The following is a 15,232-nucleotide window of genomic DNA, read 5'->3' on the forward strand; positions in this document are numbered from 1 at the left end:
GTATCCCAAGCCAGTATTTATTATGAACACACATGATTGCTACTAGCTCTGTAAGCCTGGAACTCAAAAGTGCCTGCCACATGACTATATCAGACAACTAGATTAGCTAGTTTATTCTGCTAATAACATACAGAAACTGTCTCTTACATTTCAATGTACAGGCCCTACTGTTTAAAACGCAGTTATTGTGATATAGAGGAAGTAGCTTCACTATAGCTTTGGATCTCATACCTTGTATTAATAACACATAAAGTAAAAAGTTCTTAACCACTTCCTGTGTACATCATTATTTCAGTATGTGCTAAAGCCTTTTAGTCTACTGCCCTGGAAACTTGAACAAACATTGTAACTGTATTATGTATTGTAACTGCATCTACTTCTTTGGATGCAGTGACTGTGAGCTGTTCACTTACTTTTAATACTTATCTCTTTTATACAGAAACCCAATAGGGCCAATAGAGCCACTGAGGGTTTAGTCCCGCCCACTGCTGCTGCCAATACGGTACAACATTCTAAGCACATTATTTACATTGTAATGCATTATTTCCATTATTTACATCAAATATGGCCATCAGAATTGAGATCTAGATACTGAATGACTTCAGCTACAAAGATAAAACACTGGCTCAAACACAAACAAAGCTGTAAACCTTGTACACATTTTAGTTAAATCAAATATCCATGATCAGATTATCTGTCTGATTCAGCTCACCAGTACTCACCAGAACAAAGCAAATCTTCACAGTGACCATCAGATATGTAGCAAATCAGGACTCTATCATCATATAGAGACATGAGTCACTCATTTATCCATCTCGCACTCTTTAACACATATTTTATAAGACACGTTAATATTAGAATAGTAAAATATCTCATGTAGGTCCCTTTTATTGGCATATTAAGTGCCAGGATATGCAGTGATTATTAATAATTGTTATTTGATTAGAATATTTATCAGATTGTTCATAATTGACCTTCATGCTGTGGAAAGTCCATTACAAAGTCTGGCATGTAAGAAGAGCCATAAACCTCAGCTGCAGTTATTCCAAAGAAAAGACCTCAAGTGGACACTGCATACAATTATAGATTGGGAGCTCAGACATCAGCTTTATGTGATATTCTCAGTCATTCTCACAGTTTTATGTGCTCAGATGTTTGTAGTGATATACTAGTTTCTCAGGAGGAAATTTACAGTCTTCTTTATTTAACAGTCATGCTCTGTTTAGGTGGGCTTTAAGTAGATCAGAAGTTTGTCTCTGAAAAAATGTTAAAACCGTAGAAGGCATATGGTTTAAACATAATATATTAACAATGAAAATAAAGCAATCGTCCCTTCAATCATGAATTATACGATCCACTTTCTCTCTCCTACTCTTCCCCCACCCTGTTCTCCCAGAAGCCGTGCAGTAGCTGCACTGATCACATACGCTCATGCACACAGCAGTACCAGTTACAGTCTGTGTGTCTGTGGTGTGGTGGCTGTACAGAACAGCCAAAAAGTCAGATGTTCTTCCTTCACAGGTGAGGGAATGATGTACAGGTGTGTGTGTGTGTGTGTGTGTGTGTGTGTGTGTGTGTGTGTGTGTGTGTGTGTGTGTGTGTGTGTGTAAGATGGGGGTGCTGGTCTCATTGAGTGCTTTGCACCCCTAAATCTTTAATCCTAGAATCACCTCTGCTTCTAATAAATCATGTATTTCTACCACGGTGATCATTGTAACTTACTCGCGTTGTGCTCTAAATGGCAGTACAGACTTTCTTGCTCAGAAAAGCACAGGCTCAGTGACAAACACAGGCTGGCTGGCCTTATCTTCTTGTAAATAATTGATTGGTTGATTGAATGTATCGTGGTTCCTGGAAGCATTCAAATGATCCAGGCAGAATCCACACAAACATGCTGCTGTTTCTCTGCCCCCGTACCACTGACAGTGCTGCAGCTAACAGACAGGGCAGCACACTGGTGACATGTCCTTCCAGCTCTCATCCCCAGCGCCTCTTTTATTTCTTTTTTTGAGGGCGTTGAGAAATAGAATGGCATCTAAAGCTTGTCTCTCTCCTACCTCTCTCGCCTCCCAAATGACATGGTGGACAAAGGCACAAGTCCTTGGACACCTTCACACCCTTCATGAAGGGTTGTTTCTTGTGTAAAGCTCAGTTGGCAAGGAGAATGGCATAAAGAAACATTTTCATGGTTTTAACCTCTTTAACTTAACATTTAATTATCTCTTGTATTAAGAATATACAGCATAGTTGCTCTTAACTACTACCTTGTGTCTGATACATTTACACAGTCACTACAGCCAAAGAAGTACATACAGTCACAACATAGTTCTTTATACAACAACATGATCTTGTGTGTCACCTACCCTGCTGCCATACCAACAGTGCCACAAATAAAGCAGTTTTTATCAGTGTCGCACAATTTTTTTAATGGTAACAAAATGTTTATATTAATAATTTCAATATGTTCACAGTAAGTGGTGAGCTGCTCACTTACTTTGTATTGGCTTATTCATTTCTACAGTGTGACGGTGGCAACACAGATGGAGCGAGAGACGAGGCTGCTAGGAAGTGCTCTTTATTGTCCATAGCGTATACACGTAGTGTAGAGCAAAAACAAGAATATAACCTATGAGGCAACGTGAAGCTCCGTCGTATACGTCAGTCATAGGACCATTAATGTGCAGCGGTGCCTTCCGGGACCTGTGGGTTTAAACATCGAGGGTTCGGAATGTGAAACAGGTGAGTATGACTAATATGAAGGCGATTGGGAGCGGAGCAGCTGTGTGCTGTGATCCTGAGCTGAAGTGGGCGTGTCCTTCCTGCTGGATGGCCAGCCACCTGTGTCATACAGAAACCAAAAGTGGTCACTTCTCTGCTCTGCTTCTGGGTCTCAAAGTTCCCTCAGAGTAAGGATAATCTTTAATAGTTATGCACTTCAAGTTAGAATCTATAATATCCTGACTAAAAAATTAGAGATCATTTCTGATATTCCATTGTGTGCATAGTCTGTTGATCTGTCCCTGCTCAAACATTCTGAACTGTATTGTCTGTATGTGACTGGTGATTTCAGGCTGCACTGTATTTTCTTCAGGTCAGTTTTCTTCACATCACTGTTCACTTTACTGTTTTTTATTCAGGTCAGTTTTCTTCACATCACTGTTCACTTTACTGTATTTTCTTCAGGTTAGTTTTCTTCATGTCACTTATTTCTTCTGTCATTTTCTTCTGTTTTTCTTCTGCTGTTTTCTACATTACAGTAGAAGGCACCACTGAAGTTCTACTGTAATGTATGTGATGCCACAATCTTCTGTCACATGGGTCTCATTCAGACAGCAGGTGTGAATACTGCTGAAATGAGAATTCAGGTTATCGGCTACTGTATTACAAAATATATTAATCTTCATGAGCATTACTTTAAAGTCCTAGCCCAAATTTAATGTGCACAAAACTCAAACTTTCATTGTTTTAAAATTTTTAAATAGATTTAAAAACATTTTTCTGTTACTTATGTTTCTCATTTTCTTTTCACTGGCTGTTGATTTGGTGTTTTGTACCCATGGTGTGCAACTTCCTGACTTTATTTTTCCAAGTAGAAGAACCTACAGGTGTCCGTCCCAGTGGAGAAGTGAACTGCTTTAAAATCAGTGTGGCACCCTGGTTTGAAACCAAGTTTAACTGTGATGTACAGATTTCTACCACTCATTAGCATCAGTGTATTTGTCTTTAGTTCTCATTAAAGTCTGTCCATCACAGTACAGAGAAAAAGGAAATGTAACACTATGAATGAGGGACTTACCACTTCAGTATTGGCCTCCATTGCACTTGGTGGAATTGACTCTGCTGGGACAGCAAAACATTCAATGGAGTTCTCTCTGTCTGTCTGTGTGTGTGTGCGTCCGTGCGTGTGCGTGTGTGCGCATGCGTGCGTGCGTGTGCACTTATATTTGCTATTTGATTGTGTGGAAGGGGTGTGAGGGCTTGTCTACCCACTAAGACACTATTAAAGACTAATAGTAAAATATTAAAGACACTATTAAGAATTTTGTACGCTATTAAAGACACTATGTGTAAGGGTTGTAACCAGGCTGAGGCCCCCTCCGGCCATCAGATGGAGGCCTCAAGTCAGACACATGCCTAATCAGGCTTGATGCCCAACAGATGGGCTAGATCTTTGTAAGCCCAGTATTGCAATCACTCTGTGTTGGGTCTTTGCTAAAGTTGTGAGCCAAGCGCCTAGCTGGTAACTCTGGGTATTGAGGTCTGTGAGCCCTTGTGCTACATCCCTTTTCTGCTCTGCGAAGGGGTCTGTGTTTTTACACGTCCCCTCCCTTCTCCAGTTTTCCCCTCTCGAGTCTGGTTCTCTCCCAAGGCTCCCCTTAGCCAATAAAGTTCCTCCTTGTTTTCTGGTTTTGTTTGGGAAGTTTCAGAGTTTGGTTTTCCCCAGTGCATCAGGGCTGCCATTCTTCCCGCGGCATCCTTTTTTTTTGCACTCAGTATGGTGTTTAGTTTTTCCTCCCATTTTGTTGTCTTCCATTCCTTTGAAGTGCGATATACGGGCAGGTTATTTTATGGCTGCCATAGTCTAGCGGGAGCTTCTTTGCATCGCAACAAAATGGCTGGAATTTGATTATTTCTCTTGTTTAACCTGTTCTAAGATGTAACTGTTTTCACATGGGCTCACCGTCATTAAAGTGTGGTAGCTCACCCAGCACAGTGTGGGGGTCATCACCTATGTGTCCTGGGTTTAAGCCACATTACACTAAAATACTATTGCACTATTAAAGACACTAAATCACTATAATATGAAATATACACATATAATAAGATATATAACAATTAAATGTGACTTTCTTTTACAGACATTTTGCATATGGAGCTGGAGAGATGTCATCACGACATCACTGAGCTCAGCCTATAGACTCAACTGGCCATTCATCAAGATTGACTGTCACATAGTCTGTTCTTAGAACTGCACTGTTTCTGGCTGCAAGTCTCTACCATGTGGGAACAGCTGAGGAGATCAACAGGGTTTATCTAACCATCATTAATACCACCTAGCACAAGCACCACATACTGTGTGGTGAATGACCCCTCCCCCTAAGGGGCTTAGGAGGTCCCGCTGGCTCCACGCGACCGCCCTCTTTCTGGTCGTCGTGGTGCCCCTCGATCCTCCTCGGCCCAGGCTCCACAGCCTTAGCCCCTCCCCCCAAGAAATTCCTGGGGGTGTTCCACTCTACCTCCGGAGAAGACACGGACAGCGATCATGGTCCTCTCCCCAATATCCTGGGATCCAGGCGGCAGTGCAGGGGGTGTCCACACACCTCCTGCTAGGAAGTCCGTTCTTGGCCAAGGGAGTAGGCGTCCTGTGGTGGTTGGTCATTGTAGATTTAATGTCTGAATGTAACATATTTATGTTTTTGTTTAATGTCAATTGTTTCTTGTTCATGTCTATCGTTTGTAATACGTGAGTGCCGCTGTCGTTTATGTTATTAAATGTTCGTCCCTGTCGAGGAAGTCTCACGCCCTGCGGCACGCGGACCGACACACGTTACATCACCACACCAAGTCACTTCATACACATGTCAGAGCTCCTGGAGCTTACTGCATTTCTCTGTCTCCATTTATCTCTATGCTTTGTCTGTATTTTAACGTAATGAACCAGCAAAAAAAAAAAAAAGTCCAAATTTTATTGAGAGAGAGAGAGAGAGAGAGAGAGAGAGAGAGAGAGAGAGAGAGAGATTCAAACCTTTCAGTAAAGAGATGTTGAGAGGTTTCAGTATAAGCAAAGTTGTAGTAAAATACTCTCAAGTAATCTGAACATGTAAATTTTACATTTACGGCTTTTGGCATCTAGAGCAACTTACACAAGTGCTTTGACATTTATTCATAGAATGAACACAAGAAAACAAAAGAGGTTTTGTTAGAACACAATAAAACAAAGGTTTGCCTTCTGTTCCATTACAGCATGTAAAATCCCTCTATTTAAGGAACACCACCATTTTTATCTGTCAATTTTTACATTTTGAAGTAAGCTATGGCAACCTTTGGTCTTTCAACCACCAGCGTGAACATGAGAAAACAAAACACCTGCGCAAATGAACATCCTTTGAGAGAAAGGGAAAGTTATACAATCTATGTTTGGTAAAATGGATGTAAATAAAAGCATAAACTGCTAAACTAGCCTGATCAAGTGACATGTTTGACAGAAGCATAGTCACAAGTGTCCTCCTCCTTCTTGAAGGTCTCCTTGGTAACAGCATCATTAGAACTGTTTGCATTCTTATAAAACTTCACTGTTGTATAAATTAGAGCTTCATCAGACGTCCTTGCTGACTGTTGTGTGTCACACACTGAGGAATTCTCAGAGAGAATTATAGCATTAGCCGAAACAGTGTGTGTAAAATCACAGGGGTTTGTGGGTAACTGGGTTTGGGCATAAACAGCTAGGGAGGGATCAGAGGGGTTTGTGGGTAGATTGACAGTAGAGTAGACTGTAGGAGCTCCAGTGTCTGAGACAAAATGGCTTCTGGTGTCTTTGATCTCACTGTCACAGTCAGAAAGTGGAACCTGAGTAAAGAGAAAAAAAATGTTGTGACCTTAACAGCAGTGTCTATGAATGAGATTGAATGGTTTTTTTTTGTTTGTCTACAACTCTTTGCATTCAAGTGAGGTATAAAAATGTATTTTGGGGTCATATTAATGGAATATTTGTCTATAGTTTCCCTGGACTGCCCAGTTTGAACATTGGGTGGTGTCAGGAGTAGCAGGTGTAAACATTATGGTGGTTCCAGAGGGCTGAATGCCAAGTGTATTATAATTTTACTACATGTGTAGAGTATTATAATTCTATTACAGATGTAGTGCACCTGTTCCAGTAGTGGCCTGCTAATGACCTACAATCATGACTTACCTTATGGATGTGTAATACACTCATGACTCACCCCATAGATGTGTGATAAACTCATGACTCACCCAGTGGTCGTGTGAGGAGTCTTGGAGGGACTGACACTTGGATGATGCTGATTCTTGACATTAATCACAAATGAATAAATTGTGATCACATACTAAACGGATACATGGTATTGTTCACATTTAACAGTTAAATACTCACAGATATTCACATTAATCTGAGTAGGTACTCTTCAAATGCAAATAAACAGTAGAATACTTAGGCATTAATTTATTGTCTTTAGTCCATATTCTAACAGTGCTCATTCATGTACATTTCTAGCCAGCAGAGGGCAGCAGCAGGCAGGTCTGGGGTCTAATCAGTTCTGTTCATGACTAATGCATTTGTTTAATCTACAATGCTTACGGCACAGATACATGCTGCACTCACATCTGCACATAAAGATCTGAATGTGTTATCCTCATGACAATGTTGATTGATAAGTATTGTTTTATGTGATCATTTTTGAAGGGTGTGTGTATGTGTGTGCGCGTGTGTGGTAATACCCTGCCCCTTCCTGCTTCTCTTTCTGAGAATCACTATGAGGAATGAGGTTCCCATTAGAAGCAGCACCAGACTCACACAAGCAACACTGATCACAGTGGAATATGGAAATCCTGGAGAGGACACAGACTCATAATTACTGAACCAATCAAAGTTAACCTTTATCCTGATCATTCAGAAGTGTCTGATGAAGCTGACAGTGTGTGAGTAGTTTCACTCCATGCTGTACAGTCCACTGTGTGTCAGCACCTGTATCAGGAGGGGAAGCTCCTGAGGATGTGGTTGGTTTGGTGAACTGTGGACTGATGTGTGATGATGAATGTGGTGATGAGGCTGAAACTGGACTCTCTGGTTAAATAGAAAAATAAACACAGGAGTGACAGATTATTATAATGTTATTGATATAGACTGTTGACAGTGACACATGTCCAGTGTATCTGTGGCATGCTTTAATTTCATACATGGCAAAGAAATCCACAGTTGCTTCAGATAGTGTGGATGTGGATGCTTTTAAACTGCATTTTGGTGCTAATGGTTGTAAATTTGAAAACAAATTTAGTGCTGTAAATTAGATGGGAAGTGTAACAATGTTCAACAGCTAATTCAGACTCAACTCATTTAGACAGTTATAATATTGTTGATCAGTCATATGGGTTGGGAGGGCAGGGAACAAATAAAACACACAAAAGACACTTGGCTACAAACAGACACTAGTCAAATTTACAGCCTTGTCTACCTATAGACACTAGACTATTTTGCAGTCTCCAGGTAACCTACAGACACTAGACTACAGCCTTGGCTACCTACAGGCACTAGACTACTTTACAGCCTTTACTACCCAAGGATAAAAACATTTGTTTAGTTCCTGTCATCTAAACAGCATCAACTGATTCTGGACTCTCTAGGATTTGCTAAAATAGTTTTTTAATTAAGTAATTTAGAATGATGTATAGATGTTGCCTCTGCATTGTCAAAACAATAAAGCATTACACAGTTCTTGTTATTTACTCACCTATAACTCTCAGGTAGATCTGTATACTATTAATCTTGAATCCACGATCAGTTGTCCAGTTTGATGTAGTTCCACACCAGTATTCACCAGAGTCCTGAACCGTGACATATCTGATAGTAACAGTCAGGTTTTGCTTTTCTCTGTCATAATACAGTGAGATGTTTTTTTTACTTTCTTTTTTTCCTGTTTTGTTGACCGATCCTATATAATTACAGCCACCAGTGTCCACTCTCTTGCAGAAAAGCTTGGGTTCACTCCTGTGGGATTCTGGGTAACAGCAGCTGATGTTCACAGTTTCTCCTACATAGGCATTGATGGTCTTACCACAGCATGAGCCTGTCAATCATACACATTCAGGTCAAAATGTTTGCATTTATTAATAGTTCTTAATGTTTCTTTTGTTCTAGGATTTACTATGTTAATAAAAGGGAAATATGCCACTTTAGGAACGCTTCAGAGATCAGATCTGCATCAGCCTCACTTCCCTTACAGCTACAAACGTATGAAAGTATCAAGTTTATCTTAACCTGTATACATTTATATTTTGGGCATTTAGCAGATGCCCTTATCGAGGGTGATTTACAAAAGTACAGTTTGGCAAAATTGTTATTATTTCTGAAAGTTTTAATTGATGAAGTGATTTTGGCAAAATTGTATGTTACATGCTACTAACCTGCTGTTACATTGAGCTTCACTTCAGTGTAGGTGTGCAGTTGATCAGATACATTAACAGCACACTGGTATGTTCCAGTGTCATTTACAGACAGCTCTCTGATAAACACATTAAAGAATCCTACACTTCTGTTATCACGAATTGAGAATCTGTCTTTATGAGTCCATGTACTGTTTGGATTTGTTGTTATTTGATCTAAACATGACTGATCTGTTACATTCTTACAGAAAGATTTCAGTTTGGTTTTGTATTCATCCTCATATCTGCACTTGATGGTGACTCTTCCTCCTCCACATGCAGTCAATGATATAGACTCCACATCCTTGGACTCTCCTGTATCTGAAAGACATGACAAACATCCATGTAAGCAATGGCTTCATATTGAAGTTGTTAATTTTGTTTCAATTCATCCTTCCCTTTTTCTCAGCTGTGTTTTAGTCTTGGTTTGATTTGTTCTGCACCTTCTGTATGTCACTGTATGAAATTCCCTGGGAGATGTTATCAGATATAACACAATTGTACCACTGATCATCAATACTGTAACATGTGTTTGAGGGGTGTGATCTTAAATGGGATGATTACAATGTCACTGTAATGGGGCTCAAACCCAGGAGAGAGAGGTGATGACCCTGACACTCTGCTCCCGCTAGACTAAAACAACCTGCGCGTATATATCGCACTTCACAGGAATGGAGGATGACAAAACAGGAGGAAACACTAAACACCATGCTGAGCGTGGAAAAAGGGAAAACAAAGGCTGCTATGGGAAGAATGGCAGCCCCGATGCACTGAGGAAAACCAAACTCTGAAACTTCCCAAACAAAAACAGAAAACAGGGAGGGACATTAGTGGCTAAGGCGAGCCTTGGGAGAGAACCAGACTCGAGAGGGGAAAACTGGAGAAGGGAGGGGACGTGTAAAAACACAGACAACCTCACAGCGCAGAAGAGAGGTGTAGCACAAGGGCTCACAGACCTCCATACCCAGAGTTACTGGCTAGGAGCTTGGATCAAAACTTTAGCAAAGACCCAACACTGAGTGACTGTGTCACTGGGCTTATATAGATCTACCCCAGCTGTTGGGCATCAAGCCTGATTAGTAGTGTGCCTGGTGCCAACCCTTACAGTCACACTGTCATAAGGACACTCAGGACTTCTGTGGCTCAGAAACTCCAGTGGCTCAGAGACTTCCAAGTAAAATTGGAAAAAAATATATATATATTTTTATTTCTATGAGGTCTTTGTGGTTACCCATATTTAAAATTAATTCTGTCACTGTTCTATTGCTTCATCTTCAGAAACTGTACTGCTGTAGTGTCACCCATGCGTCTGTTGTTGCTAACACAAGGATTGCTCTTTCCTGTAGATGTTACTCATAGCTATCAAGAGGAAGTGAGCTCCAGCTGCTGCTGGATTCAGCACTTACTCGTTTTTGTTGTCCTGTAGTAAATTACAGCTGTTTGGCAACATGCCAATATCATATTTCTAATAAGGTGAAAGGTTAGAGGATCTTCCCATTTGGGTTTTATTTAGTAATATGCTGGTTATAATTTAAATGTGTGCTTCATTTTAGAACAAATGTGACTACGAGTATACATCAGCTCCACACTGGTACATTTTATTGACATCTAAACAAAGACTATATTTGACCCTGCTGATAATAATGATTAAAGATTGATTTTCATACCTGAGATCACATGCAGTGTGAAGATGAGAAGAATGAAGATTCTGAGTTCAGCTTTATGTTTACTGCCTCCAACTCCTAGATTAGATGTGTGTTAGAGATTGTGTGTGTCTGTCTATGTAGGTCCCTGCCACTGTATCTGGGCTTACTAACTCTGTTCATCTTCTTATGGCTTAACTCATATGAAAAAACTCTTATTTCTGTTTTTGAGGGCAGTGAAAATAGACTGGCATTAATAGAATGGCCTTAAGCCTCCTACTACAGAAACATGCATCTAAAACTATTTCTCTCTCTCTCTCTCTCTCTCTCTCTCTCTCTCTCTCTCTCTCTCTCTCTCTCTCTCTTTGTGTGTGTTTCCTACCGTTTGATGTCTTCTTCTTTTTCTTTAGCTTTCCCAGCATTATTACACACATCAGAAGAATGATTGTTATTATGAACAAAACCACAAATAAGGTAATGAAGGATCCAGTAAAGCATTAGAGAGGAGAGCACAGATCTCAGTCTGTGGTAGAACAGCAGGGGCCACATATAATATATATAATTTACATGAAATCATATGTGCTTGCAATATTGCTATTTCTGCTATTTTGTCATTAGAGAAAATAGAACTGATCTGATTCAGTGTAACTACATGTCAAGTTTTGTGGTCATAGCAAGTCAGAATCTTCTCTAATTGCACGACACAAAATAGCAGGTACACATGGTCTGGAAGCCTTTCACATACATTGTGGGTACAGGCCTTTATAGATACATTTATGACCTTGAGTATGTGTCACTGGCTCAAGGGCATCACTGGCTGTATGGGCTTTATCGGGTTTTGGACCAGCTCGGTTGCTGATAATATAAACCGTTTTTTTGGGGAGGGTTCCTCTAGCAGTAAACCTGGGGTTATAGTTGTAGACATGCAGATGCTACAGAGGTAGTGATGTACATGTATGCTGTGCTGTTATACTGTGTGTGTAAAGTGTGTAGGAATGAGTGTGTGAGGGCGAGGTGACAGGGATGTGTGATATGGTAGAGTGAGATAATGTGGTTTGAGCCAGGCCGGGTGTGTCACGTCCCTGTAGTGACGTCGTTCAGGGCCCTGCCTGCCATCTAAACCGAAAGAGAGGTTTTTAGCTTTTATTCTTTACCATAATTAATTCTGTTTCTGTACGTTTGTGGTGAGTTTTGTATATGATTCACATAAGCATATCCTTCCTAGGTAATAGAGTGTAGTTTGCTATCCACTGAAATGGCTCAGGAACAGCTCACAGGAATCTACACCAGTGAGATTACACTCAAACGGTTTCAGGAAATATGCAAGTAGATACATTCCATTCATCTTGGAATTTAATGTTAATTATTTTATATAGATGCAGCTGGAAGTATTAAAAGATGACATTACAGCTGAAACATTAAGTTTCTCAAAAATCCAGTGTTACTTAAATCTTACTTAGAGACAGTGGACAGGAGTTCACAACCATGTTCAGGAAAAAAATTGTTTGTCGGTGGAAAACAATGATTACATTTAGCTAATGATCCTGCATGAATCACAGAGAACTGCAGGTAGAAAGCCATTATTACAGAGGGTTCATTTTAAAGAAGTGAATGCTACTGTAAAATGCTAAGGACAAACATCTCAGCTGGACAGGAGACATGACATTTATAAAAAACAGAAGTTCTTCACACTCTAACCCACAGTGGTGAGTCGCATGGTTCAAACTCATATGTAACCATGGCAACACTTCCTGTGTCTCTCTCTGTTCTATGGTGGTGCTGTGCTTGTTTTCTCTCTCATTATTTCTGTCTCTCTCTCATGTTAAAGAACTGCCAAACTCAAAGTGTATAAAAGCAGCCCAACATATATGAACCATTAAACTACTTGCCTACTTGGTCCATGTGAAGCTATTCATATTCACAGTGATTATTTGATTATATTTCTATATTCCTGTTGAGGTACTATTTAGCAGGGTAGTATCAGTGTTTAAGAATATGTATATATTCTAATAGTAAGAATTAATTTATTGTCCCCTATCTTACATTGACCACTTTTAATCACACTCTGTGTATTGGTCAAGCAGTGTTTACACCGTCACTCACCAGTATATTCCTCCATCCTCTGATCTCAGATCAGTGATGGTAATATTGAAGACTCAGCCTTCTGTTACATCATTCAGAGAGAATTTTCTACAGCATTTAACGTTAGCGTTCATTCAAAAAAAGAAAAGCTTATAGTGAACAACTACATGTGCAAATGAGAGTGGCCTTGCTCAGGTGTCCAACAGTGGTAAGCTAGCAATGTTGGGGCTTAAAACAGCAACCTTCTGCTCACTAGTCCAGTACATTAACTGCTGGATCTTAGACGCTCTTTGCTTTTCCAGATTGAGAATTAACATGGACATCTGTAATAGGTTTCATCATTGCCTGTTTATCACTTTGTTTTCTGTAATGTCCTCCTGGTCTGTGAGCTTTTATCAGTAAATATATTTTGTTTTTCCCTCACTCGACTCAACTGCAGCCTGTTCAGCCTGACAATGGTACATACCATGGAGTGAGGGACTGTTGGTTTGGAGGTTCACATCATTTACTGTGTGAGCTGTAAAAAGAACAGTGGGACATTATAAACCGTATGATCAAAACATAGCAAAGGAGATGTAAAAACCCCTTGTTAGGCATGTACATAGATAGATGTCTTCCTTCTACCTCTGCCTACCTCCAGATGACCATGTGGACTCAGTATACACCGATGTGCTGGGATCAGGTGTTGGAGGGGTGTAGGTGGCGTGTGAGACAATAACATTCATAGGTGAAACAGACTTCTAAATTTCAAATATTTCTCATATTCAGTACACACAAAAATCTTGCTTTTTTATGTATTATAAATCCCTACTTCACATAATTGCCTCAGTTAATCATCATCATCATCATCATCATCACCATCATCATAATTGTCGTTATCTGCTCATCACTCACCCACTTTAACCACTAACAGAATCTCTGTGTAGTGATCATGCACTTTCTGCTGTGTTCCACACCAGTATTTTCCTCCATCCTCAGATCTCAGATCAGTGATGGTAACAGTGAAGACTCTGGCTGCTGTGTCATCATTCAGAGAGAATCTCTTGTCTTTAGCAGATTTAGAATCAACAGGGATGTTCTTAGTCCGGAAAGTATAACACTCTCCTCTGCAGAGGTACTTCAAGTGGGTTTCATATCCAGACTTATAGGGGCATCTGATCTGAACTGAACGGCCCTTGTATCCAGTTACTGTAGTTACAGCAGCAGTTACAGCTGTAAAATAAATCATTGTGTTAGTAATGTACAGAACATGCAGAAGATCCACTGTTATGACTATTCACTTCACTACCAAGTCCCTCTCTGTGTGGCAGGTAAACTAATAATGTGCTGAACCTGTCTGATGATAGTGAGCAGTAAATGGACAACTCACCTGGGAATAGACTGGACAAGACGAGTATAAGTGTCCACATGTTGAACTGGGTGGTGAGAGTTCTGTGAGAACTGTCTCATAGTCTGACACTTCCCCCTTCAGTTCTCATCACTGCTTAAAGTGGTGTGTGTAACCAATCACCGCCTCTATTCTCTCTCATTTTTTCAGAGCTCTTCTCTCTGTCTTTGGATTTCTCACTTCTTTCTCTTTTCTCTCTTTCTATCTTTCTTTCAGAGTGTGACTGAACTGAGTTCACTGAGAGTGTGACGTAGTCCAAGATCAGGTGTAGTTTATATCTGGAGAGCCATCACCTAAGTCCTAATGTGACCTCACACACAGTGGTGAACACACTGATGTTAAACAATGATGTGAAGGAAGTCTTGGACATGTTTTGTCCAGGTGTTTTATAAACAATATGCATGTTCAGAAAAACAAAAAACCCACAGTGAGCTCCTGCCACTTCCTTTTTCTTTTTCTCAGACTCATTTCTAAGCCTCCCTGCACCTTTTCCTGTGTGTGTCATTATTTCATATATATACTGTTGTGCTTTCCTTTACTTTAGACTTTTTGCTTTACTGTACATCAGACCAAAGCAGCAACTGTATTGTATGTGTCTGTGTTGCTATGACAAAGACTAAGGTCTCAGATGCTGTCTGTCCTAAATAGTCTGCCGTAATGACGAACTCATCTTATGTATTTGTTTGTTTCCATTTAGGTTAAAAAAGATTCATGTTTTGTTTGGCACATTGTCACAAACAAAGAGCTGTACAGTTATTGGTAGCTGGTTCCACAGTTGTACACTCTGCTGCACCACTGTGCCATTTAGTGGTAAAAACATTTTATGCAACCTGGCATTGCTAAATGGGTCCTCTGTCTGGTCCCCATTCCCCTGTAGCAATTTTACCCAGTAGAGTTTAATGTATCCAAACTTCAAACTTTCACTTATCTGACACATTTATATAGTACCTTTCTCAACACAAGG

The 15,232-nt window shown here is 40.1% G+C and overlaps 1 protein-coding gene across 1 annotated transcript; it reads right to left on the bottom strand.

Annotated features, from left to right (window-relative positions):
* Nucleotides 1-5,860: 5,860 nt before the first annotated feature.
* Nucleotides 5,861-14,310, bottom strand: LOC118242725 (polymeric immunoglobulin receptor-like). Its single transcript, XM_081701735.1, has 8 exons — nucleotides 14,251-14,310; nucleotides 13,776-14,093; nucleotides 9,139-9,477; nucleotides 8,466-8,801; nucleotides 7,703-7,801; nucleotides 7,456-7,566; nucleotides 6,973-7,025; nucleotides 5,861-6,567 (listed from the first exon to the last, which is right to left on the bottom strand). The coding sequence occupies exons 1-8, from the start codon at nucleotides 14,288-14,290 to the stop codon at nucleotides 6,187-6,189; spliced, it is 1,677 nt and encodes a 558-aa protein (XP_081557861.1). The 5' UTR covers nucleotides 14,291-14,310; the 3' UTR covers nucleotides 5,861-6,186.
* Nucleotides 14,311-15,232: the final 922 nt, after the last annotated feature.

This window comes from Electrophorus electricus, chromosome 18 (assembly GCF_041902795.1).
Source record: "Electrophorus electricus isolate QZ-2024a chromosome 18, ASM4190279v1, whole genome shotgun sequence".
NCBI lineage: Eukaryota > Metazoa > Chordata > Actinopteri > Gymnotiformes > Gymnotidae > Electrophorus > Electrophorus electricus.

Coding starts and splice junctions, on each gene's coding strand:
- LOC118242725 (XM_081701735.1), bottom strand. CDS start 14,290: ATGTGGACACTTATACTCGTCTTGTCCAGTCTATTCCCAG. Junction 14,094..14,250: donor CTTGTCCAGTCTATTCCCAG/GTGAGTTGTCCA, acceptor TTTATTTTACAG/CTGTAACTGCTGCTGTAACT. Junction 7,026..7,455: donor GAGAAGCAGGAAGGGGCAGG/GTATTACCACAC, acceptor ATTAATGTCAAG/AATCAGCATCATCCAAGTGT.